At 48.5% G+C, this 25,714-nt stretch overlaps 9 protein-coding genes across 9 annotated transcripts; 6 read left to right on the forward strand and 3 right to left on the reverse strand.

The window, feature by feature from the left end:
- Positions 1–109: 109 nt before the first annotated feature.
- On the forward strand, positions 110–1,507 carry PFLUO_LOCUS670 (mRNA splicing protein; the record flags this gene model as incomplete). Its single annotated transcript, XM_073784310.1, has 1 exon — positions 110–1,507. The coding sequence occupies one exon, from the start codon at positions 110–112 to the stop codon at positions 1,505–1,507; it is 1,398 nt and encodes a 465-aa protein (XP_073634767.1).
- Positions 1,508–1,837: 330 nt separating this feature from the next.
- On the forward strand, positions 1,838–2,488 carry PFLUO_LOCUS671 (60S ribosomal protein L37B; the record flags this gene model as incomplete). Its single annotated transcript, XM_073784321.1, has 4 exons — positions 1,838–1,841; positions 1,928–1,976; positions 2,031–2,251; positions 2,349–2,488. 4 exons carry the CDS (start codon positions 1,838–1,840, stop codon positions 2,486–2,488), a joined length of 414 nt encoding a protein of 137 aa, XP_073634768.1.
- A 437-nt stretch (positions 2,489–2,925) lies between these two features.
- PFLUO_LOCUS672 (uncharacterized protein) lies at positions 2,926–4,051 on the reverse strand (the record flags this gene model as incomplete). The annotated part of the gene is made up of 2 exons (XM_073784333.1): positions 2,926–3,720; positions 3,788–4,051. 2 exons carry the CDS (start codon positions 4,049–4,051, stop codon positions 2,926–2,928), a joined length of 1,059 nt encoding a protein of 352 aa, XP_073634769.1.
- An 823-nt stretch (positions 4,052–4,874) lies between these two features.
- On the forward strand, positions 4,875–7,186 carry PFLUO_LOCUS673 (uncharacterized protein; the record flags this gene model as incomplete). Its single annotated transcript, XM_073784344.1, has 5 exons — positions 4,875–4,907; positions 4,959–4,988; positions 5,044–5,138; positions 5,196–6,719; positions 6,769–7,186. 5 exons carry the CDS (start codon positions 4,875–4,877, stop codon positions 7,184–7,186), a joined length of 2,100 nt encoding a protein of 699 aa, XP_073634770.1.
- Positions 7,187–7,397: 211 nt separating this feature from the next.
- On the reverse strand, positions 7,398–9,702 carry PFLUO_LOCUS674 (uncharacterized protein; the record flags this gene model as incomplete). The annotated part of the gene is made up of 12 exons (XM_073784355.1): positions 7,398–7,547; positions 7,619–7,745; positions 7,813–7,909; positions 7,963–8,212; positions 8,268–8,323; positions 8,374–8,464; positions 8,517–8,959; positions 9,008–9,053; positions 9,104–9,168; positions 9,219–9,359; positions 9,420–9,564; positions 9,622–9,702. The coding sequence occupies 12 exons, from the start codon at positions 9,700–9,702 to the stop codon at positions 7,398–7,400; spliced, it is 1,692 nt and encodes a 563-aa protein (XP_073634771.1).
- A 914-nt stretch (positions 9,703–10,616) lies between these two features.
- On the forward strand, positions 10,617–11,216 carry PFLUO_LOCUS675 (uncharacterized protein; the record flags this gene model as incomplete). The annotated part of the gene is made up of 2 exons (XM_073784366.1): positions 10,617–10,989; positions 11,038–11,216. The coding sequence occupies 2 exons, from the start codon at positions 10,617–10,619 to the stop codon at positions 11,214–11,216; spliced, it is 552 nt and encodes a 183-aa protein (XP_073634772.1).
- A 349-nt stretch (positions 11,217–11,565) lies between these two features.
- On the forward strand, positions 11,566–12,096 carry PFLUO_LOCUS676 (uncharacterized protein; the record flags this gene model as incomplete). The annotated part of the gene is made up of 2 exons (XM_073784377.1): positions 11,566–11,770; positions 11,945–12,096. The coding sequence occupies 2 exons, from the start codon at positions 11,566–11,568 to the stop codon at positions 12,094–12,096; spliced, it is 357 nt and encodes a 118-aa protein (XP_073634773.1).
- Positions 12,097–18,030: 5,934 nt separating this feature from the next.
- On the reverse strand, positions 18,031–19,092 carry PFLUO_LOCUS677 (uncharacterized protein; the record flags this gene model as incomplete). Its single annotated transcript, XM_073784388.1, has 1 exon — positions 18,031–19,092. One exon carries the CDS (start codon positions 19,090–19,092, stop codon positions 18,031–18,033), a length of 1,062 nt encoding a protein of 353 aa, XP_073634774.1.
- Positions 19,093–20,206: 1,114 nt separating this feature from the next.
- Positions 20,207–21,143, forward strand: PFLUO_LOCUS678 (uncharacterized protein; the record flags this gene model as incomplete). The annotated part of the gene is made up of 3 exons (XM_073784399.1): positions 20,207–20,337; positions 20,409–21,048; positions 21,108–21,143. The coding sequence occupies 3 exons, from the start codon at positions 20,207–20,209 to the stop codon at positions 21,141–21,143; spliced, it is 807 nt and encodes a 268-aa protein (XP_073634775.1).
- Between the last annotated feature and the right edge of the window lie 4,571 nt (positions 21,144–25,714).

A 25,714-nucleotide genomic window follows, 5' to 3' on the forward strand; every position in this document is an offset into this window, starting at 1 on the left:
GATCCGACGACATTCATTCTTCACTCCCTCACTGCTCTCGTGGGACTTGGGCTCTTTTTATTTTTCTCGCTCTCTCTCATTTGCTGCCTTTCGGCAGGTCTCTTCCACCATGTCGCGCAAACCCGCCGATGTGGCGTCGAAGGAGCGCAACGAATACATTCCGTCGTTCATCTCGAAGAAGCCCTTTTACGTCGATGATGAGTCCGGAAATGACTACCTTGAGCACCAGCGTCTGCAAAAAGCAACACAAGAACAGTCCAAATGGTACGACCGAGGGAAGCGCGCGGGTCCAGCTGTGACCAAGTACAGAAAAGGTGCATGTGAGAACTGCGGTGCGATGACACACAAGACGAAAGAATGCCTCAGCCGACCCCGAAAGCAGGGTGCCAAGTGGACTGGCAAGGATATCCAGGCAGACGAAGTCCTCCAAACAGTTGACATGGGGTGGGACGCCAAACGCGATCGGTGGAACGGATACGATGCCAGCGAGTATCGCAAGGTTGTCAACGAATATGAAGAGATGGAGGCCATGAAGCGGGTGGCAAAGGAAGGGGAAGATCTCAAAATGATCAAGAACGGGGAAGAAGAAGATGATGATGATGGTCAGCCTGGAGACGAACTTCGCTACGCTGAGGAGTCCGACATGGGTCGGCAACAAAGTACGGCGACCCGCAACCTGCGTATCCGAGAAGACACCGCGAAATATCTACTGAACCTCGACCTCGATTCCGCCAAATACGATCCGAAAACGCGACGAATGGTGGATATGGGTGCACAGGAAGATCAAGCGGCAGCACTGGTCGCAGAGGAGAATTTCATTCGCGCTTCAGGCGACGCTGCTGAATTCGAGAAAGCACAGAGCTATGCATGGGAATCTCAGGAAAGCGGTCGTGCACATATACATCTTCAAGCGAACCCGACCTCCGGCGAGGTTCTTCGAAAGAAAGAGAAATCAGACAGTGAGTCCAAACGTCAAGCGCAGCGCAAGGCTCTGTTGGACAAATACGGTGGCTCCGAACATCTCCAATCGACTCCTCTCCGCGACACGATGGTTCTCGAGAACGAGCGGTTTGTCGAGTACGACGAATCGGGTGCCATCAAGGGTGCACCCAAGAACGCGACCAAATCCAAATACGCCGAGGATGTCATGATCAACAACCATACTTCTGTTTGGGGTAGCTGGTGGCATGAGTTCCAGTGGGGCTACACCTGCTGCTTCTCTACGGTGAAGAACAGCTACTGTACGGGAGAGGAGGGCAAGAAGGCGTTTGAGGAAGAGGGGAACATGTTGATGTTGCCCGAGAATGGCGAAGAAGCACCCGTTCAGGCGGATGAACCTCTCGAGTCAGACCCAGTGGACACAAGGACAGAGGAGAAGGCCAATGCAAAGAAACGCACGCTGGCGGAAGTGAAGTCCGGCATCACGGAGGAAGAGATCGACTCGTATAAAAGAAGCCGGCTAACGGCAGACGACCCCATGGCGAAGTTCATGGATCAGGACCTGTAACTATAACATTTTTTTTTGGCGTTTGGGTTGAACAGAATACCCTCGGAATTACTATTCAATAATTATCGATGCTCCTGCTATACTGAGTAATATCACGTGATAGACTTTAATATCATGTGACTAACTGTCACGGGACAGGGCAAACCCTATCACCTGACCCGGCCCACGACGATTCTCCTACCATCAATTTCGCCAATTTCGATCCGCCCGACGACGACATCCCGACAACCAGCCCCTTCCACGGAATCGCCAGGTACTTCCGCTCACTCTCGCTCGTGCACCCTTTCATCACGCTAACATCAATCTCTTCGCCCAGTTCCCTAATCCAAAATGAGTACGTCCTACCACGAATTCACCGACCGCCGCGATCATCCGCCGCGTCGACGAGACAGTGCAGCAGCATACTGACAATCATTACAGCGAAGGGTACCTCGAGCTTCGGAAAGCGCCACAACAAGACGCACGTTCTGTGCCGTCGATGTGGTTAGTATCTCCATCCCACCAGTTTCTGTCCACCATCCAGTCCCGTTCGAACCGAAGTCGCAAATCTCTACAACAGCAGTTGGAATGAGTTGAAAGATGGCGACGACGAATGGGGCTGGAAGATGGACACAAGAATTGCTACGAAGAAGGAATTTGGGACTGACGAGTTTTTCTTGCGACTGCGTATAGGCCGCCGCTCTCTCCACGTTCAGAAGCACACCTGCTCCAACTGTGGCTACCCTTCTGCTAAGACCCGCAAGTGTATGCAATCCTCCCTACAACCCCGATGGTTCGGATACAAAATTTGTGTCGGAAATGTACGGTCGTTGAACTGAACCCTGGCTTACCGAGAATGCAGACAACTGGGGCGAGAAGGCCATGCGGCGCAAGACCACCGGCAGCGGCCGCCTCAGGTCTCTGCGTGACGTGCACCGCCGCTTCAAGAACGGTTTCCAGGTCGGCACCCCCAAGGGCGCCCGTGGTCCCGAGAACCACTAAATGTTCTTTTTGAATGATATCATCCACTCGGTCGGCGTCGCGTTTTCGTTCTCGGAGATGGCTGGAAAAAATGCAAAGAAAAATGAAGATGGGGAGATATCCTGGCATGAACAATGGTCCTAGCATTACGACTCTCATAGCTTGCTCGCAATGCAATTTGGCCTTTTCCGGAATATGAACGCTCTTTTCTTTCCTCGGTGGTGTGTGTATGGCAGACCTGTCGATTCTTTCGTCTGTTCGCTGCACGATCTGGATGACAGTGATCGTGAGGATTCGAGGGATGGCGGTGTTTTGATGGAGATGTGAAATTAAGTCGGAGTGGAAAGCATGCATGAATTTCTTTGTTTCTCTTTCTACATCGCGACACATCCGATGTGAAGATATCTCTTCCCACCCTTCTCTCGGATGCCAATCGAGAACATCTAACCCAGTACAGTCTAAGACTCGCCCCGGCCAAACACCCTGACGCCACCATCCCGCTGAATGTAATACAGCACCTCCTTCTCCGGATTTTCATCCTTACCCGCAATCCATCCACCACCCGCACTTATCCTCAGCACCCCACTAACATCTCTTGCAACTCCAGTCTCCAGAGTGCGCAGTTGCATAACCGAGCGTGCCCGATGCGCCAGCCCAATAGCAAACCCGGCATGCTCCGTCTCAATCGGAGCAGGCATGTGGCCTCCAGCCCTCGACACCGAAACATTATGTATCAGTGGCGAATCCGCTGCCATAGTCAAGATCGTAGCGTGTGCATGCTGCTGTAATCCAGCCACCCACTCCGCCATCTCCGTCGCCCCAATTCCCAAACTCGGTCCCGTGGTGGCGAGTAGTAAGTCCGGCTGATCGACGATGAGAAGTAATTCATCGCCATCTTCTGCGGAAGGCTTCAGCTGCTGCATCACAGAGACGATGTCGCTTTCCAGTGCATCGAGGGCTGCCGTGCCGCGGCCGGAAAAATGTAGCTTTTTGGCCACGCCCAGCTCTGTCTGGCTTCGCGGTGCAAGGCCACTACCGCCTGACGCTATCGCAGGCGACTGTAGTGATCTCCCCGGCAAAGGTCCGGGTTGAGATCGCAGTGGCAAAGTTGTTCGAGGAGTGCTGTTCCCCCGGCCAGCGGGGGAGGCAGCAGAGGCGCTGCTGGAAGAGACTTGTGGTGTATAGAATAGATCTGATAAACCATCGATGAAGGCAAATTGCTCCTTGTCTGCCAAGCGTGCAAGGTCCAATCCCTGAAGACGCGTTAGACTCAAGAGGCAATTGTAAGATATTAGAAGATCATCTTCCCCAAATACATACCAATCGCTTCGCTTCTGACTTCCAAAATTCGAAACTCCGCATGAAGCTCACAAACACCACTTTCCGCTTCTCGTCAGTCCGGACATCCTCTAGCTCAGATGCGGCATGCTGATTTGATGACGTGCTTAGGGCCGCATGAAGAAATCTGAGGACTAGCCAGTTGCTTGTTGCGCCAAGGATGGAAGAAACCAGGGTCAAGGATGTGTGAGGAAGAGAGGATAGATAGGGTGCGAGGAGCGGTGGTAAAGCTGGCTGGGAGGGCATTTTTGTAGGGCTGGCGCAGCTTTCCCTGGCGGTTGGAGATAGTCGGAGATGTTGAAAAAATGCAGGCGGTGATCCGGGACGCCAAGACAATCATAGAAATGCAGCGGAGAAGATGTATTAGAGCTACCTCGCGGACAGCAGGTACGAATCATTTTGTTATATGTATATATATGTATTCATTTGTCCACTATGTCTTTCATGGACATTTCTTTATTGTGTAAAAAGTATGCCAAGGTAATGACAGAGGGGGTATCGGGCTGCAATATATATGTCCGCGACTGCCCGTATACTACCGGACCTGCACAACATCAACCTAGTGAAGATCAGGAATACATTGGTCACTATTTATTCCACTCTGTGCAATAAATAGCCCTATTCATGGTTTAGTAATTCATCCATGCACTTCGCGCTCTCTCCCTTCGGTCGGGAGGATTTTGCATTTGGATTTTGAAGTAGGGCAAGGTTATACAAAATCCTCACCGTAAATAAAAAGTACAGTAGCACGAAAATCACCTCCAAAGCCGATCCTGTTAGAATCGGATGCAACCATATTGGTTTCATCTTCCTGGAAAGATGTTCATGCCTGAGGCTACCATAAAAGTCTCTTCCGCGCATCACATGACCTCCCCCACCAGAGCGAGGGGAGATGTTCATGCCAATTTGCCCTCGAGCTGAGACCAGACCAATGATTGCGCGGGCGCCGATCGTGAGTTGGCCATATCAGTTTGACGGCCGGATCTAACGGTGAGAAGATGACTGCCGTCTGGCATGATCACAACGCGTTAGACACCCGATGTAACTGTTGCGATCGGCCGCGATAATGATGGCTAGCACGCGCGATTCGCATTCATTTGCTGTATGTGGAACTCGGATCACGAAGAGACACAAATACTAACAGCTATTTCAGTGCGATGAATGCCGACTCAGGAAGTCAAGAGTAAGTGGCAAATTCGATAAACACTCACGCTTCCACGTTCTCATTCCTGCTCTAGTGCTCGAAAGAGAAGCCCGTCTGCTTGCAATGCCGGCAGTTAAATAAGGAGTGCAAATACAGCCCCAAAGTCAGCAGGAGCCCTCTCACTCGGCAGTACGTCTAAGCACGGAAAATCATCCCCTAGGTAGACAAAAGCTGATCACATCCTAGACATCTCACATATGTTGAAGATCGCTTGCATGCTTTTGAAACAGCTTTGGGCAGGCTATTTCCCGGAGGTGACTTGGATGCCACCCTTCGTTCTCTTCTGCAAAATCCGGATGCTCCGCCGAGAGATTCTTCGTCCAAGTCATCCTCAAGACACTCGACCCCAGCCAAGCCGGAAGCGGAAAGGGCCGAACCAGCGCCAGAAGCCTTGCCACAGCAGGCCGATGGATTTGACTGGGCCGAGAAGGAGATTACACTGGGAGATTTAACAGATGGCATGGCGGCGTTGTCCATCAAACCCGAAGGAGCTGGCTACTTCGGAGCATCCTCAAGTGTTGTCCCACTACGAGCACTATTTGATCATGGGTTTGATCTCAACATGCCAGTCCGCTCGGCCAGTTCTGGAGGGGTGCCTCTAAAAGCACAGCTTCTAGAAACCGCTCCATCCGGATTGATTGAGCAGGCTTTTATCGATGCGTACTTCCTCAACTATCACACCAGTTACCCATTTGTCCACGAAGCAACCTTTCGAGCGCAGTTTCACGATTCATCCTTGCGGGCCCATGGTACATCCTGGCAGATCCTGTTAAATACTGTGCTGGCTCTTGGAGCATGGAGCATTGGAGATGACAGTTCGGACCTCGATATCACCTTCTATCAGGAAGCGAGAGGTTATCTGCAGCAGGCATCTGTATTCGAAACAGGGAACCTCACACTGGTGCAGGCTCTACTGCTACTGAGCAACTATGCCCAGAAACGGAACAAGCCGAACACCGGCTGGAACTACCTGGGATTGGCAGTGCGCATGGCCATGAGTCTGGGCCTCCACAAAGAGTTTCCCGGCTGGAAAATCAGCCTGCTACAGCGGGAGATGCGCCGGAGACTGTGGTGGGGCGTCTTCATCTTCGATAGCGGTGCCGCCAAAACCTTTGGTCGACCGATCCTTCTCCCGGAGGACAGCGTCATGGATGCAAAGCATGTTCTCAACATCCATGACGATGCCCTCACCCCTGTCACAACAACTCTCCCGCCCGAAGAACCCGGCCCAACTCTTTACTCGGGCTTGATCGCACAAGCCAGTTTTCACCTTCTTACCAACAGCGTTTACCAGCGTCTGATCTCGAGCCCCAGTCCAACACCCGAGGAGACGTTGAATCTGCAGAAACCCATGGAAGAATGGTACAACGGCTTGCCATCCTATATCCAGCACCCTCAGCAAGCTCTATCTGTCCAGCCGACAAATATTGTCCCTGAAAACCTCGCTTTAGTGCGCAACCGACTCTTGTGGAGATACTGGAATTTGACTATTCTGATATACCGGCCTATCTTACTCCGCTGGGCCGCAAGACGATGGGCGCCTAGTGGCAATATCAGTGGCCCCCCCGGCACTCCTGATGGAGGAACCGAAGACCCATGCGAGACAGAGTGCCGGGTTAGATGCCTGCAGACTGCTCGATTGACCATTTCATCTATCGCGGAGTATATGGACAACTACGTGTGCATGAGAATCGGGGCATGGTATATGCTGTATGTTGTCTTCTTTGTTTCATATCGGCAAATGCTAACTTTCATCAAGATACTTCCTATTCCAAGCCGGCCTCATCCCCATCGTCTTCCTAATGACCGACCCATCCAACCCAGACGCCCCAAGCTGGCTCCAAGACATCGAAACCACAAAAGCCCTCCTCTCCCATCCCTCCATAGGAAACAATCGCTTCGCCACACGCTGTCTAGAGGTCGTGAACCGACTGCTAGGCTCGCCTGCGCAGGCCCTCCCCGGTCTACCCGGCCCTGGAGGCCCACACCAGCAGCAACAACCGCACCAACAGCCTCTTCCCCAGCAAGACCAACAGAACTTTATGCCTTCCTTCCCGCAACAACTCTTCAGTGACCCCGGCTTCCCGGGGACTTTGTTCCCCGAGCAGCAGATGCAGATGCCTCCTCCCGGTGGAATGGACTTTTCGGAGTGGGTTAATTTCCCGCCTGCTGAATGATGTTTTCCTCTCGAATATTTGATTGTCCTGTCTTTATGGCGGAGCGGGGGTCGATGTAGGAATTAATGAAGGCTGTTTTGATTACTCTATATCCATTCCATGATTACTGCATTTGCATGCCATGATATCAACCATAAATGAAAGAGAGAATTACCCTATGGATATCTTCAATAACACTCATTACGCACCTAAACCATAACAAAAGCGAATCTCAAACAGTCTCCCTATGCTGATCCAACGACTCCTTCAAATCCTCCTCTTCAATAGGTGCCCCACGCAACTCAGCCTCGATATGCTTGATGCGCTTCTTCTCCTCGTGCGCAGCGGTATCTCCGAAGATGAGGTCCATATCTTCGAGGGTCTGAAAGGCAGGAAGGTAAGCAAAATCGAAAATTGTATAGCAAAAAAATAAAATAAGGTACAAGGTCCTACCTTTCCTCTCGTCTCTGGAATGCAGAAGAATGTAAATGCCAACGCGAGCAGACAAAAGGCCGCAAAGAAGATGTACGTGCCCCATGTGATGGAGTCGAGCATATCTGGTGTGACGAGGCCGATGACGCTAGCAAGGAAAAAAAATATATGTTAGCATAGACACAAGAAGTGAAGAAAAGTATATAGCAGCTCACAAGTTACACATCCACGTAGCTGAAGTCGTAATCGAGATAGCCTTGGACCGAATAGAGAGATTGAAGATCTCTGACGGGAGAACCCAACCGATAGGAGCTTTCACATTTGTTAATTCCTTCTGCTCACGGCCATATAAGTAGGATACTCACCGAACGAGTACGAGAAATTGATATCGTAGATGTAGATAAAGGCAATGCCCGCCCATCCAGCTGATTTATGGTCCATCAGATGCGAGCCATATCCGCCGAGAATACCACCGACGATCACCAGGGAGATGCAAGTACCCGTGGCGCCGGCCATGAGTAGAGGTCGGCGGCCGACTTTGTCGATCCAAAAGAGAGCTGGGAGGGTGCTGAGGCAGTTGACGATTCCGTATACACCTGTTGCCAGGAGGGATGTCTGCATAAGGTGTTTAGTTGGGCATTTAGATTGAAATTGTGAGGGCAAGGCGTACAGTGTTGCCGTCCAAGCCAAGTTGGCCGAAAATTGTAGGCGCATAGTAAATCATAGCTGGAGAAATCTTAGAATCTGCTTTATGATATGTGAGTAAGCGCACTTACCGTTGCAACCCATGAACTGCTGGAAGAACATCACGCAGCAGCCAATAGCCAGCCTCTTGAAACGTGACCATGTTGTTAAAAATGTCATGTACTATCAGACGTGTTAGAATATCAAACACTCCAAAGCCCAAGGAATCACGAACCTGCGCAAGATGCAGCCTGAAGCCAGACAAATTAGGGAAATGGTCTTTAGCATATGTATTCTCCAGCATTATAGACGCCTTAATCTCTAGGTACTCGTTCATAACCAGTGGGCTATCGCGAGACTGCCGCCGAAGCTTCGAGAGCGCCCTCAGCGAGTCATCATCGCGCTCCTTCATCAGGAGCCAGCGAGGTGTATCTGGAAAGAACAGCATGCCAACTCCCAAGACGATAGCTGGGACAATTTGGATAGCCAAGGGAAGACGCCAAGAGGCTTCAGATTGGCCGGTGCAACCGCTCGGTGGGACATCGTGGTAGGCATTGAATGTGCGTGCCGAGGGTGTCCCACCGGTGTAGGGGACGTTGGGGGCGCAGCGGGGGCCGCCTATATAATTTGTTCCGTAGTCGATCCAGTAGCTGACTAGGATGCCGATGGTGATGGAGACTGAGCAGTTATTAATAAATGGGTCGAAATGGCCTGGATAAGACTTACGTTGCTGAACCACGACCAGGCCACCACGAATCTCAGGAATGGAAACCTGTATTTGAGTCAGTGCTGATTCTCGGCTTCAATTCAGATAGTGTCTACCTCTGATATGTAGAGCGGCACAACCATGGTCAGCATGCCAATGCCCAGACCAGCAATTGCTCTTCCTAGAAGTAAAATATTGGCATCAAGTCACCCCAATAGGCGCGATACTCACCAGCAAACAACATGGGGATATCCATAGCGGAGCACTGGATCGCCGATCCAACAACGAATATAACCACCGCGAGGTTGATAGAGAATTTCCGTCCAATGCGATCAGCAATAGGACCATTGGCCAAAGATCCAAGCCAGGCAGCTAGCCACAGGAGTCAGAGAGGCGATATAGAATCCACGAACATGAAATAAATAATCTCACCAAGCAATAGCGTCGACACAAACCAGCCCTTCGTCCCGCTATCCATGAAAACGTGTGGGAAGCGAGCCCCGAAAGATTCCATGGTGATGACACCGCTGATGACGCCCTGGTCATATCCGAAGAGCAGTCCTCCGAGGGTAGAAAACTGGTCCGTCTCCGTCAACAAGCAACCCCTAATAAGAAGTCCGATGTAAGTACTTACTGTAGCAACACCACAAAGATAAGGGTTCTGCAAAACAAGCCCAAAGCCACCCTTGGGCGGAGAATCCGCAACTGAACCCATGATGAAATGAGGTGCCAACAAACGATCTCGGTATTCCGCACCGAGAGTTCTTCTATTCTGTAGACGGGATCCCGATCATGCAGAAAATCACTCTATATATGCTTGTCTTTCTTCCCCCTACGCTAGGACGACCGGAGAACCCTGATCCGGAGCCTGTTTATCGAAAGTCTGAGCACATGGGCTTCTTCGTTTTTAAACTTAGCGGGGTGGGCTGCTCCGACCAATAATATCCAGACCTGGGGACGATCGTTCCACGATTATTTGTTGGATGGGCCGAAGAATGATAATGCGGGGAAGAACACGGGGAATAATACCGAGAAGTGGGTTCAGGAGCGAACGGCGTTGGTTGGGGTTGGACAGCCGTTGATTACTTTATTGTTTGTGTTACTGCTACTGTCAGTGTCACTGTGGCGACATCGAAGGTTTTCTTTTGGGTGGAGGCAGGGGGAGGGGTTTTTGTTCAACATAGAACATAGAACATACTCTACTGACGGTTGCAACTCGGGATGACAGACTCGGGCGGAGGCCGAGGTTGTGGAGTCGAGCTGGGCTGTGGGGATAATCACAATTAATATCGGCGATGCTCCGATCGCATCCCTAATACGATAAGTGCTTATCATCATGACTGAACCGTGGGCTTTTCAGGGCAGTCCGGTCCAGACCTGGCCTTCAATAAGTTCTGATTTGAAAAGGCTGAGGTTATATTTCCTCAAGTATGCCCCAACCACATCGAATGCATCATCACACCGTCCTGTGCCCCGAACCGTCTGATCGAGCGGTAAACAATTGAGCCCGGTGAAAAATGAGGTTGTCATCATCGAACTCCGCTGCGTAGTAGATTCCGATGCCTTAAGAAGCAGCACAAGACACACGTCAAGCAGCAATTATAACATGCCATTGCCCCCCAAGTCAAAATGGCCAACCTTCTAAGAATCGGCATCCTTTTCGTCAACGCGGTGCAGCTCCTCGACCTTGCTACCGTAGACCTCCTCTATAGGATGACACCCACGTATCTCATCAAACTCAGTCTTGCCAGACCGTTTATCGGGTTGATCCGGCCCAGCGAGATCCACTATATCGACAAAGACGGGCCCAACACATTCTCCAAGACGACTGTGCTCATGACCATACGCCTGACAGACTTGCTCACCGACTCGGCCGTGTCACCAGTCAAGCTGGATATCGTGTTGATACCCGGACCGTCGCAAAGCGCCATGCCCCCGGAAGAAGAACACATGGGTTTCCTGTGCAGACAAGACGCAGCGGCTACTACCATCCTCGGTGTCTGTACGCACATTGGTGGTCGCACATGCAGGATTGACACAGGGTAAAAAGCTAGAGCGCCGCGACTCCTGATTCGCCAACTGTGTAAGCGGTTCCCCGACACGAAAGAATGGGTCGATACCGTAGGCGTGGCTAGAAATGGGAATTTGCGGGAGTACGAAGAAACTTCTCGTGCGCCGCTGGTGAACTTCGTTCTGGCCATGGCGTCTAACACTTTACCGCCGATATAAACTACAAACACGCTTATGCGACCAAAAAAATTCTAATCCTGATGTACGTATATCTACCAAATCTCGGCTCATCAAATCCCCCCTACCTTTCTTCCCTGCTCTAGTTCTACATTAGTACTAGTGCCCCACAAAATCAAAGTCTTTCCGGAACACCCTTCTAGAAGAACCAAAGAACAAAAAACGACGTCATCCCGACAGACCCCCAATCCCAAACCGAGCAAGCTCTCGGCACTCACTCGCCACATTCTTCATTTTTTTTTATTTAACCTCTTATTTTCTCTCCCAACGAAAACAGACGAACAAATAAATAAGCCATCCACCAACGAGATATGTGCTAGCAGCAGGAGAAATGCCCACCACACTCTCCATCCTCGTCTACGTCGCCTCGCCGCTCGACTTCGCGCGATATCGGCATACGGCACTGTACTTCCAATTTCCGGCGGAGACAGCATCAGAAGCAGACCTCAAGTCCTCGCTTATGGAGATCGTTGGGTCGCATGGTTTCTTTACTTTTTCGGAGAGGGTGAATTGGGATATTCCCATCCATTCAACTGGTTCGTCTTTCCTTCCTTCCGTCATCTCCCTCTCACATACTCTTTCAAAATATTAAAACCTTTTAAACAAAGAACTCGCTCGAATAGTCCCCCTCACCCTCCTCCCACAAAAAGCAACAATTTCCGAAATCCACAAACTCCGCGCAACGGTTGCAAGCACTAAAATCCCCACAGGCGTCGAGCGGGACTGGAACTGCCAGAACTGGGTGGGCGATGTGCTGGCGAGGCTGGTGGCGACGGATTATTTGGATTCGGCGGAGCGGAACCGTGGGCTTGATGGGATGGTTGATGCTATTCTTGAGGCGAAGGATGAGGATATTACTTGACGAGGTGGGACAATACATTAGGTATCATTCATTGCATCAATTCTTGAGGACAGGAGATATTATTAATGATAAGTTACTTATCGGTATCTCTATTTAAGGGTTCCCTAGTCGCTTCGCCTGATATTTCTATAATTTCAATGCGAAGAAACGATAAGACTGCCGTGCCGACTTGCGAACTGCTCCCAGATCCCGGGGTAAGTCGCTCAGTTAGCGATTTGAGTTGCGCACTGAGCAGCCTGATCGCTCATACCGTTTTTCACCCCTAATCAACCCTTCACCTCCTTATGTGGTCTTAACCCTTCGCCTGCTCCGATATTAACCGTCTACTGCCTAATAATCTTCCCAGCAGCTTTCTCTAGAATATGAATTTTTCCTATTGTCATTATAGGATTACTATTACTGACGCGCGGTGTGCTCAACTCCCTGTACTGTCTTTGATGGCATCTGTCACAACAGCCGGGAGAATAACAACTGCCGCCAGTATTAAGATGATGGTGTGATATGGATTCACAGTCCAAAGGCGTCCATAGAGTGTCAAAACTGTGAGCTTTGACAGAGTAACCGTGCTATAGTAGTAGGTTGATACCACCAAAAGGTATTTGAAGTACTGCGTAATCAACTGGGGTTCTTGAACTTCCAAAGCATCGAGGTGCCTACCCACGCCACCAAATTTCACAAAACCTATGGAAAGCTGTTAATTAAAGAAATAATGGGAAGTATCGTTTAATATGACTTACATACATTAATACTATCTTCACAGTGGCCAAATAGGACATAGTCTTTCGCTGAAACCACTCCTAAGCGCTAATCGAAGGATTCTCTCCTCGAAATTTATCGAATTCTTTGTTAGCCGATCGGCCAACTTAATGTACTAACGAAAATAGTTAACTAAGTATTTATTGAAAGTAAACAATACTCTGTGATTATAGTCGACTCGCTCGGACCTAGTACTGGGCATTAAAAAGCTGCAAAGCTTGTTCGCCCCTTGTAGTCAAAATTCCCCCTCACCGCAAATATGTTCTTTTATTATAACCCCATACTAAGGATAAACAGTTATTTAAACTATAAAGAATTACATATAGAATATAAGGACCTCTGAAATCGACTCCCAGGATGACCGCTTTCGACGCCAGAAATGGCCGTCTTTCCACCCGTGATTTTGGCTTGGCGGCGGTTACATAGTATTAATACATGCACTGGGCAACGTCTGAAACACAAACACCAGGTTGGAAGACTAAAGCTTCTATCAAATTTTCTTCCTTCAGCTAGCTCTGACCTCCACCCTGTGGACAACCTATTGGCCGTCAACCGAAGAAATGGTTAACAACCAAGGAGACGGGCGAGCCGCTGGATCTGCCCCTCTACCTCCTCCACCCCCTCCACCCGAAGACCCAAGCTCGAAAGTCAATGACCCAAGAGACAATGAAAAGCTATGCAAGGTAAGATGAGCCTCTTGTGCGACGCATATCTTTTTGCGAAAGTCAGCAACTAAAATCAGGTAGCTCTGCAGCGACCCAAACAATAAGGCCAAGTACGCCGATTTCAAATGTGCTGGACTGGGTGCGGTGGTCAAAGATGGGTGGCCTATCCCTGTGATGATGAAAGAGTTTGTCCCTGTCCCAAATGGCCATTTCATCGCGGAAAAGCTCACTGCGACATGGCCAACTCAAAGTTGCTGGAGACACCGAACCATATGTGAAGCAACAGATCGAACAGAACGGTGCTTCTTATATCAAGATGTTTCACGAACTCGGTGATAACATGGAGCGAGGAATGTTGGCAAATGTTTCAAGATTGGAAACACATCCACCAGCGGTGTTGCACCAGTCTCTAATATAGCCGTAGATTGATCCTGGGTGTGATAGAGACGTTGCACATTTGGATGACTGAACTCCGGACCACGGATACCAAAAACAGAAGATAAGATCACGGCGGTTGAATACCGGCGAATATGATCATAATATAGCTGCGGCCCCTGAGCTAGCTGCTGCAAAGTCAAGGTCGCCTCAGCTTCCTGTAGAGGCCGAAGTGATCCAACTGCTGTGATACTAAGAATGGCTTGGAAAATCTTTCTTTGTTGCCTCCATTCTTGACCATAAGGCATCAGTAGCAAATGGGTGTTATCTCGAGTAATAAGTTCCGTTCCAATATGGTTTGAGGGTCGACTAGAATATATGGCACCTATCAAACAAACTAATATCAATGAGTTTGACGAATGATACGGGGATATAAGGGCTGTATTACTCTCGGACTGCTTCTGCTTTGTTGAGAACAACGAGGTTCGTAGTTCCAACTTTGAGCAAGATGATAGGATCGTATTTGGCCGCCCATTGCTGAAATCTGAATTCATTCTTAGTATGGATTAAAAAGCATTGCACTGGAAACGTACTTCAGGAAACCTTTTGTTTTAGGGATTTGATGAAGATTACCTTTATCACTTGCGGTTATTCGTTGGAGCTTACCTCACGGACGCCACAACTTCCAACGCAACATACGGCAGCCCCGGAATCTCATCCCACATACCCCGCACTCCGTACCCCACACGCTGTACCCCGCACTGTGCCTCGAAAAGCGACCCTCCGCTTTAGAGGGGCGAGGAGCATTGCAATCTTGTACATTCCACCCAGCTTGGGATCTTCACAGTTTTCCTCCAGCTCAGAACGAGTTAGTGCCCTCTTTGCCTCAGCTAGCAATAAGGTGAGCTTCCTCCAACCCGGAAGCTACCTTGAACATTCAAATTTGCACTTTTCAGTGCGGCTTTCGCCCCGTGTCGATAGGCTCTTGGTCGACGAACAATTTGCTGATTCCTCAAATAGATGACAAGTGAGGGGCGGTAGCTGTCTGATTTCCATGAAAACCTAGAGGTTCACGACGGGTTATACTTATACAAGCCTCTTAAAATGGAGGAAAGATATAGAATAATTCAAACGAGGCAAAAGAAAAGTGATTCAGTCTGACGTTCCAAAATAAGTGTTTTTAAGGCGGTATCGTTGTTATATACAGGAACATAATTGTTTTAACCTTATTACAACATCTTTACAGTATCTATTCTGGCTTGGGACAGCATCTAGAAGCACGGATTGCCTGGTCCACCGCTTAAGCTTAGTTTTGTCTTATGAAAAACTATCTAGATACCTAACTAGCCCATTATAATTTCACACTTATGCCCAGAAGGTGCTATTAGAAAGTAGTTCTCCGGCTTCATGCTGTCCCAATTAGCACTCGGTGCCAGTGCAGCACCTGTACAGCCACGGAAGAACTCAGCTACCGCCAAACGGAGTTCCATATAAGCCAGATTAATGCCGATGCATATTCTAGAACCGGCTCCAAAGGGTGAGAACGCCATCTGAACCTGATTAGACACATTCTTTTCACCAGGAAGCCAGCGTGACACATCAAAAAGTTCGGGGTCTGGAAATATATTCTTGTCACGGTGAATGGTATAAGACTGTGTGCTGACTGTCACTCCATGTGGTAAGAAGTGGCCGGAAAGAGTCGCACCCCCCTCTGGCACACATCTGGGTAAGGAGCCAGGCGCTGCTCCGTAAAGCCTAAGTGTTTCTTTGATGGTTGCATTGAGCACAGGGAGTTCCTCTAGTGCGGCATCGTCATATCCGGCGTTCAAGGCTCGTACTTCATCTTCTAAATCGCGCCGCAGCTTTGGGTGGGAAAGAACAGCCCAAACAAGATATGTCAACGTAATGGCTGTCGTGTCCGACCCTGCAACGATCAGGTTACCGGCTTCTATCGTCACATCCAAGTCAGTTAGAGTTTGGGTCCCTTTTTCGGACTCATAGATGATCGTAGAGAAGATGTTGCGGCTGGTATCGCTTGCTGCTCGACTGTTTGTCACGGCACGCCGACCATATTCGGCCAAATAGTCACTGGCGCGGAACATGGCTTTGAATGACGGTATAGGGATGCTTCGACCAATCATGCCAACCAGGGGGAGCTCTGCATTAATCCCTGAGCCCATCATTGTCGACTCCAAGATGCGAATATATTCATTTTTCTATTTTCAATTAGCCAAAGTAGAAATATATCTCAAAATATTTATACGTGCCTTTCCAACTTTAAGCATATTGAACGACTCCCCGAACATTAGATGGCCAGTCACATCGGTGGCCAGAAACGTCCACCATTTGAGTAAGTCTGCCTTGCCGTCACTCTGCAATTCCTGCTGAATTTGACTGACCGCTAGTTGAACTTTTTCTTTCACCACACCCTCCCACGTCCGCCGCAAGTCTGTTTTTGAGAACGCACGCGCGAATAGTTTCCTCCTAGCAGCATGCTCCTTCAGATCGCGCATGGAGAATATGCCTGGCTTCTCCGCCATCACGAATTCCTCGTACCATTTTGTCTTGAGAAAGGGGGATCCCGCTCGGTGGATCTCCTTGAAATCGGGTAAAGATGAGATGGATACCTCATCCGGAGAAATGCGAACGATCGGCCCATATTTTTGGTGTAAATTGTGAATAAAGTATATCCGTTTCCCGGTGATAATCGAGATTTTGAGTGGAAAGCGGGTAATATTAGTATAGAAGGGACCGGGAACTGAGCGAAGAGGTGATGTAAACGCTTTGTACGCAGTCTAGTTGGTGTGAGTTACTGATACTGGTCGGATTTGTAAAACGGAGATTGGCAACTACCTGGAGGATCCATACGGCGAGGGCAATGGCCGTATATTGCCATACGTGTGTCTCCATCCTTTTCGCAGTGAAATTATCTCAATGACAAAGTTCTTTGTGGGGTCTATATGATGGCTTTTGTAGAGGTTTTTGGACAACCCGCCATTTTCCCCACACCTATCCCGAGCCCCACTCGGAGTGACAGAATTTGTCCGCATTCCCGATGCGCGGAAGACGAGCCTCTACGTGGGAAGACAACGAGAGACATAAAAATATGTACCCTACTTTGAAGTCATTAACAGCTGGTCCGAGCAGTGGGTAGTACACGCCAGTAAGTGGTAGATGTAATTCCTGAAGAGAAAGCTCTTTTATTGTAGTTGAACTATGCACTCATCTAATGAAGATACATGTGCGTGCTGGCATCATCTCTGCTCTTACGGCTTCATGCCTATTGTTCAGGCGGCATATTCCCTCGGGCGCTGTACTTTCTTCAACCTGCGTTTACGCCCGCTCAAGTGGCGGAAGGACGTCCTCATCGAATTTATACTTGGAGCCCTTTGGCGTTTACTCTTTAGTTTTACTTTAAGGTGGAAAAGGAATTTCGCTGAATACTACTGAAACCACCTCATCCGCTAGTGGCAGCGCCGACTCGGCTGCCGCAACTGCTGTATTTGGAGCGTTGATGGTTGGGAAAGGCTGCGTACGCTAAGGAGCTAGGAAGCTTTCACGGCGGTTCCGTTGGCAGGTGCCCTCTTTAGCTGATTCACTCTCCATAATGGCGGTAACCCACCTTTTTAATCGTCGCTCTTCCTAGAGCGGACATTTTTCAGTCTCACTAAAGGACATGATGGTTGGCCTAAGTCCTTGGCTCCGTCCTTCTAGCTCTCAAGCAACAAGGAGGCGCTGGGGCTTGTTAATGCAGAAGATTGGCCTGATAAGCTGCTTCTTCGGCAAGAATATTGGTTGGGTTACGAGGGCCTCCCGATCCTTCAAAGGTTGCTTATGGATGCCGACCTTATCAGTGCGAATGAGGCCTCACCAGTGGAATCATGTAGAATGATTTAAAGAGGATAAGGAAACAAGTATAGTCTTGAGGAGTTCCAAAATATCAAGTCTGTGATTAGACACATGTGATAAGTCTTTTCATTGAAGTAGTTCTATACTGAATACACAGCAATATAGTCGTGTCTAAGTCTTTGGTCGAGAATTCATTCTGTAATTTAGGTCGTCAGTAGCCTTTCCATGTAGCTCAGCGTACCAACGAAGCTATATAGAGGGTCTCTCATCAGGAAGCAAAGTTGAATTGCTAAGTCAGAGGATGCTTGAGGACCAACTTCCCGAATCCTCTACCCGAGCTTCCAATGGCCTTGACCTGCTCCAGTGCCTCTTCTGCAGGACCTTCGAACACTTCGACCGAAGGTAGCCGAAATTCCGTGCCGTACCGCTCAACTGCCCAAAGCATGACGCTCCAAGCACGTTGATGATCAGCTGGTCGAGCAGGGATCGTAATTGGGTGAGGAGAGCCAGGTATTTTTATCACAACATGCCGGTTTGCGGAAGCCAGAGGCATCTTAAACTTCGGGTCTTTCTGGACAACGACAGATACAAGCACTGCAGTTTCTGGTACACATCTGGCCAAATGTTCTGCAGAGCCGCCATCTGTGTAGCTTCCAACCGAGTCAAAGGCACATCTTATTGGTCCACACCAGGCAGTAGAAAGAACGGCTTGAATCTCTGCGGAGACAGTTGGAGACTTGTAATCGAAGCAATGCGTGGCACCAAGTTCTGTAAGCATGGCGTGCCTTTCAGGAGATGCTGTAACAAGAATTGGATATACACCACTTGCGCGAGCGAACTGAATTGCGCAAAGGCCCACACTGCTGGAACTGCCCCATATTAGAATTGGGCCGGAGTTCTCTCCTGATAAGGTCTCCTGTGGGGGCGAAAACCCAAAGATATTATAAAGCGCATCTGCTGCGGTCATTGCCACTGTTGCCATGCAGGCAGCGTGCTCCTTAGGAAGGTTGGAAGGGACACGGAATGCCATGTCCTCGGGGGAGACCATGAAGTCCTGATGGGTGCCATATTTGGTGGGCCTATCGACACCTGTGGGTGTGAAACCAGCAAATATTTGGCCAATTTGGAATTGCGAATCTGGCGGAGCCTTAAGAACCTTTCCGCAGAAGTCGTAGCCAAGTACGGCTGGATATATCCCGAGATGTGTCGCATGCTTAATATCCGCGGGGTTTGCGCCGGAATATAGGGTCTCAACAAAGAGCTCTCCTTCCCCAGGTTCAGGTATAGTAGCAAACCGGTCTATCCTGGATTCGCAATTCTCATCCACATAAAGTGCACTATTCATAGGCATGATTCTTGATTTATGATTGCGAGTAAGATTGGATAAGCGATGTCAGCAGCCAGTAAGTTCATCAAAATGACCTCTTTATATTGACCAAGCTCTGTGTTGAATAGCTCACCCCGCCACCCCACTTGGCATCCTCATCTCCGGTTAGGATATAGATCAAGTCTTCCCCGATGTGGGCACGATTCCCGACGTCAGCCATACTTGCGAAACCCTGCTTTCTTGGTAAGCGGAAATCGGACTAAACTTAAAATTCCGATTTACTAACGTAATCGGTAAGCGGGCGCCGTACGCAACCGAGCGTCGCACCCCGAAACACCATAGTAAACGCGATATTTTACAACTTTATATCTCAACAATAAGAGCTTAATATACGATTTGATTATATCGCAATACTATTCAAGGCATGACTAGCTTATTTATGGGGGTTTAAGAAAGTTTGACAACGATTGGTTCAGATATATATATATTTCCTGTTTAAAATGCTGGTCGCAGTGTATTTTTTGCATCGTGCTTAAAAAATATTGAATCTCAGTTCAAGCCAGTCTATACTGTTAGTTACACCTATAGACAATATCGTAACAATAATCAAATAAAATTTATTTGTCCTTGAATTATCAAGTTGTGAAGATAATGCATTTACTATGGTTCGGGGTGTGGCGCTCGGTTGCGTACGGCGCCCGCTTACCGAATACGTTAACGTAACCTACTTGATTTATTTGTTCGATCACCGCTTAATTAACAGTACTGGCCACAGAACTGGGCAAGCCAGATAACGCATGGAAGCAATGCCGTTCTATATTAGTTTCTCCTGCTGAGGAGTCCTTTGCGGTTCAGTCAATAGAAATAACAAAGCGAAGCAGAGCTGCGTCTGTAGCCGGCACTACATACACGCTCTCTACTGGGTACCGAAGTACTATTCTTGACTGGTTCGTGGGGAAAAGCGGGCGGTGGAGGGTTGGATACCCCGCCATATCCCGCAGCCTCCCTGGAAGCAAGTGGTCAATGAGGAGGTAAGTGGTACGTATAAAATGTGTACTCATCCCGTGGAACACGTTTGCTGTACCACATCCATCTCCAAGACAAAGCCTGACTTAGCAAAATATTAACAAAAGGAAACATGTCATACATCAAGCAGCTTGTTGTCGTAAGGCGTAAGGCTGGCTTGACCAAGGAGGAGTTCTTCAACTACCACTATCAGAGGCACGGAGCCCTCAGTGGTGCTGCGCCCAATCCAGCCGACATCCCTACGTAAGTCCATCTAATTGACCATCTTGACCACTGGCACAACGTTTCCAGCTAATGTCCGACCACTTCATTAGCAAATACTTCCAGACTCATTTTATCGACGCTGCATTTCATGCGGACCCCTCCAAAGTACCCAATGCTCACCCAGATTGGGCCTTTAGCGATGACGTTACAGAGCTCTATTTCGATTCTCCTGAGCACTTGAAGCAAGCCTTTACATCAGAATGGGCCGCTCAGAAGGTTGGGCCTGATGGAGCCAACTTCTCCGACTTCAGCGCCGTCTTGCCCATGACCGTCAAGGAAACCGCAGTCCCGCTGCAACACTCTAGTACCACAGAAACAAATATGGTTGAGAATAATGCATTCGTGGCAATGTACTTCGTCGCCGTTCGAGATAAATCAGCAACACCGGAGAAATTCATCGACAACTTCACCACGAGTCTTGCACGTCACGCCTCAGATGAGGTGCAAAAACTGCTAGTCAATACACCTACCGATGTAGGGTTTGACGTTCTGGCTTACTTCGGAGGGGGGAGCGCAATGGAGTTTAAGCTTGTTTTTACGATCACTCTGCGCGGTAAGCAATCAATCAATGCTATTCGTAAAGCCCAGGCGGATTACGAAGATGTACTAGCAGGCATGTTGGATCTTCCAAACACCTGGATTGGATTTGGTGAGCGAGCTGTGGTGCTGGACCAGGCCGAAAATATCACCGTGAGTGACTATCCATGGAATCAATTGTGATTCTCCCATCGCTAATTGCTCATGACTAGTTCAATGCCTCTAGACAACCATTCAAGACACTCTGAGAGACCTTCTTAGTAAAAAGAGCTGGATAAAAACTGAGTTGGCTCCTTCGCCGGAATTTACAGACCAATAATTTGGCAAATCTTAAGGCTGAGATCCTACTATATATTAGTTCATTATTTTGCTTTACGTTATTAACTGCTCGTTAGTAGCATTATTACTTGTAAGGTATTTACAGCGCTGCAGCGCGCTTCAAATTTTAGCAAATTACAATATTCCAAATCTCGCTAATTGGCTAATTAGAGAACTTGCTGGTTTTATGTTGTATGGATTACTTCAGTATTCTTAGTCGTCGAATAAATACATTTGGTGACCGCGTCCCGCCCTGCTAGACAAACACTTATCAGCGGAGACATCTATCTACCACGTGAAGAACAAAGACTCGAAAGGGCACTGCTGGTATCTCCTAGGTCAATTTACAAATCCATAACTGACTAGGCATATACAAACATCTGGTAGATGGACCAAACAATAGTGGCTAGTCTTTTTTGGTAGTGAGTTTTCAGAATGTCCTGCTTGAGATGATGGAATCATGTAATAGGATATAACTCAGGGACGTGCTGCCTAAACACCCATCCCCAAGGCTACCCGGACATCCTTTCCGTACAAATTAGTACTAGCGTATAATACAGTATACTTTTATTTGGAGTTCATGTATCGAGGCTGCCATCCTGATACTCACTACTGCTGTATTAGGGTTAAACCTGTGTCTATAAAAGCGCACAACTTTGTACAATACAATCATCTTACACACGCTTATTACATATTTATCAAAAAATAGTACACTATATTCTACGCTAGCACTAATTTGGAAGGAGTGTCCAAGTACCTCTGGGGGCTGGGGGGGTGGGGGGTGGTTGTCCAAATAGCCTGGGAGCTGTTTAAAAGGCAGCACGTCCCATACTTGCCGAGTGGGGCCAATTAAATCATACTTAGACCGTGGAGATGCGGGGTGGATCAAGGGTCTATTTGTTCCCTGAAACCTAGGTATTTCTACTCTTTCGCATTTTCTCCACTCATTGGTCGTCAATTATATTAAGTAAGCGGAAGTTGTCCAACGCCGGCTCCGAGAGCCGACTACCTAGGATGATGGATAGTGACTTGGACGATGGGTTATAATGGCAGTGGGGCCGAAGGCTGTTGGTGTTTAAATGAGGACCGAGGTTGCCATTTTCTCTGGACCCTAGTGTTTCATCTAACCTCTCCAATATGGCTACTGAATCTGTCAAAGATAAACTACATCGCCAGTTCCCTGACACTGTGTACAGCAGCCTTGTGCCTCCGGATAAACATCCTCTTTTTCACTCCAAAGGATTTCATCCCGACGAAGTCAAGGTCCTGCCTAAGGGTCATGTTAAGGAGCCTGGGTTCCAGGCATTTCCTGTGGATGTTATTTGGGAGCAAGACCGGTCGATACCAATGCGAGATGGCATTAAAATTTATGGAGACGTGTTTCGCCCCGCCAATGAGGACTTGAAAGTGCCTGCTATCATTCCCTGGAGTCCATACGGAAAGGTAGGTACTAGTACGATGACATATGATATTATGGGACCATGGCGCATGGGAATACCGTACCAAAATCTCAGTGGATACGAGACTTTCGAAGTAAGCCGTACTCCTTCAGAACTTGTAGCACTCCCTGTCATTGACCTGATCCCGCTTAAACAGGGACCGAATCCTGCGGAATGGTGCTCACGTGGGTATGCGATTGTGGACATTGACGCCAGAGGATCTGGGCACTCGGAAGGTAATCTTATGTCCTGGGGAGAACAGGTGTGTATTCCTACCTAAAATTGGATTGGCGAAACTGAAGCCTTTTAGGAAGCAACTGATATCTATGACTCAATTACATGGATTGTCAAGCAGTCATGGTGTAATGGATCTCTTGTGATGATGTGCGTAACAGCTTTCTACCTGAATTGTGAAATACTGACAGATCGCAGGGGTAATTCGTGGCTCGCAATGTCTCAGATCAACTTTGCTTCTCGCTTTATGCATCCTAACCTCAAAGCTATTGCACCGTGGGAAGGCATAACAAACGTCTATGATCATCAAGTTTGCCGAGGTGGGATCCTAGACACCACTGGATTCAATGAACTTGTTGTTCGTGGCTTTGCAGGTACGTCAGACTCAGAAGGGTGGAATAGAAACCACTCAACTAAAATGAACAGGTTTTGGAAAAGCGGAGAACGTTGGGGCCATGAGCCGTCTTCGCCCCCTTTTTGACGATTATTGGAGAGAAAAGCTTATCAGACCGGAGAAAATCAGCGATATTCCTATGTACCTGACTGCGTCGTACTCGTATGTACAGGAGATCTGCCATAGCGGTCTATGCTAATGTGGGATAGGACTGGTCTCCATTGCGACGGCTCATTCCAAACATTCGAAGGAGCGCCAACACGTCGGAAATGGTTGCGTGTTCATGCATCTCAGGAGTGTCAGTTGTTGTATGCCAAATTATAGCTTGGTATGAAGCTCACAAAAGGCAGGGCATGATTTGTACAGACCCGAAGCAACTGACGACCTCCACCGCTTTTTTGACTTTTACGCAAAAGGGTCATGTAACGGCTGGGAAAGTGACACCCCGCGGGTTCGCCTCAGTCTACTTGGGTACGACGGCAGCCCAGCAAACTCCGTGATTGAACGCCCAGAGGAAACGTGGCCTCCCGCACGTCAGCAGATGCGGAGGTATTATCTGGATGCTTTTTCACACTCAATAGTTGCAGTAAACCCAGAAGCCACGTCCACTACAACACACGATGCCCATTCGTTGACTGATTCATCGGTACCGGATCCAGCCAAGTACTACAGGAAGCCACGCTAACAACATAACACAGGATCTTAGCTTCTATTTCAAGAAATACACCGAGCTATGTGGCCGGCCGTTTGTGAAGCTCTACATGTCTTGCTCGGAAGGAGAAGATATGGACGTGGTAGTCCAAATTTGCAAGATATCGTCCACTGGAAAACAGCTAGCTTCACTGAATTGGTCGCCAATGCCAAAGCCTGAGGCCGAGGTTCCAAATGTTAATGTCGCAAAACACATTGGACAGCAGGGGATGCTACGAGCTTCACATCGTGTGACTTTGCAGCCGCGAATCTCTGACGACGAGCTGCCCGTATACACCCATGACTTTGCAGAGCCCGTTAAACCGGGAGAGGTCATTCCGCTCCTGATACCAATTTGGCCAGTTGGAATTGTTTTTGAGGCTGGCGAGGGATTGATGCTCCGGATTTCGGGACACAATATGTCGCTGCCTGAAGTCGAGGCTATGAGGCCTGAGGAACCAGTTGATGCGAACCGGGGGACACACACCCTCCATACCGGCGGGGAGTATGAAAGTTATATTGTCCTCCCCACCATTACTGTGTAGATTGAACTGTGCCAGGATATTGGAAAACCAGCATCCTAATTTTATATAGATAGTGGCCCACACAATGTTCATTTCTTGACAAAATGCATTTTGACTTTATGACAGGTATTGTGTTGCCATTGGGACTGCTGAGAGCTTTCCGAAGCAAGAAACTTCAAAAAGAACAGTGGAGAGTATTCGTGACGCGGCAGGTACACAAAGGAATCCCGGAGTCAGATATAATCTGTTATCTGTAGTAGCGCTGCCTCTTTAGTTAACTAGATGGTCACATTGGAGTTTGTTCGTCGGATTACTGATATATTTTGGCTGGCCGATTTTTGATATCTACGGGTTCTTGTTGGCGTTCGTCTGACTGGGAAAGTTAAAATGATAATCCACCCGCGGTTCCTCGAACAGGGAATCACCCTCAGCATGTGACTTGCTTGAAGGAGCGTGAATTCTGTAGTTTTTGGCGGTATTTTTGAGTACTTATATTTCGAACTCTGGGTCAATATACTCATGTAGGGTAGACAGTAATTGACTTCAGCGTGTTCTTTTATTTCTTTATCTCTCCAAGAGCGTCGAACAATTCGAGATAACCCAGAATTCTAGATTGAATGTAATGGTTGCAACCCTAAATTACCCCTTGGATCATGCATCCTTAATTGTCTCCTCTGTTGTGGCTATTTAAGTTTCGAGACCTCAGGTATGAGCCTGTTCTCCTACTGTTTACTTTCATCTTATATTGAACCCACAATTTGGTCGATTTTGGCTTCGCCAGAGCGCCACGCTCAATTAAGCGCATGTCATCATCGGTCATGTCCTCCCCAAGCTCGAAACAGTCGATTTCCAGCAGAATCCGAGCGACGCCTTTAAGTAAGTGCATCCAGGCCAAGCCTCGGCCAATGCAGCTGGAATCATTAGCATAAGGCATGAGCAATTATCAGTGAGAGATGAAAAGTGGAAATTTGCTTATTTCTTACCCTCTCTGGCCAGCAGAAAATGGCACGAAGGCTCGGTGCATGCGTTCCTTCTCCTCGCCAGAAACATACAGCCACCTTTCGGGCCTGAAAACTTCTGGGTCCTCAAAGATTTCAGCGCAACGATGGATGGTATAAGGCTGTACAGAGATGATGGTCTTTTTACAAGTCAGACGTAAGAGTCGCTTAATATTACGACCCAGTAAAAATATCGTACCTTTGGGGGGTATGTTATGTTTT

The sequence above is a fragment of the Penicillium psychrofluorescens genome (assembly GCF_964197705.1).
Source record: "Penicillium psychrofluorescens genome assembly, chromosome: 1".
NCBI classification, from domain to species: domain Eukaryota; kingdom Fungi; phylum Ascomycota; class Eurotiomycetes; order Eurotiales; family Aspergillaceae; genus Penicillium; species Penicillium psychrofluorescens.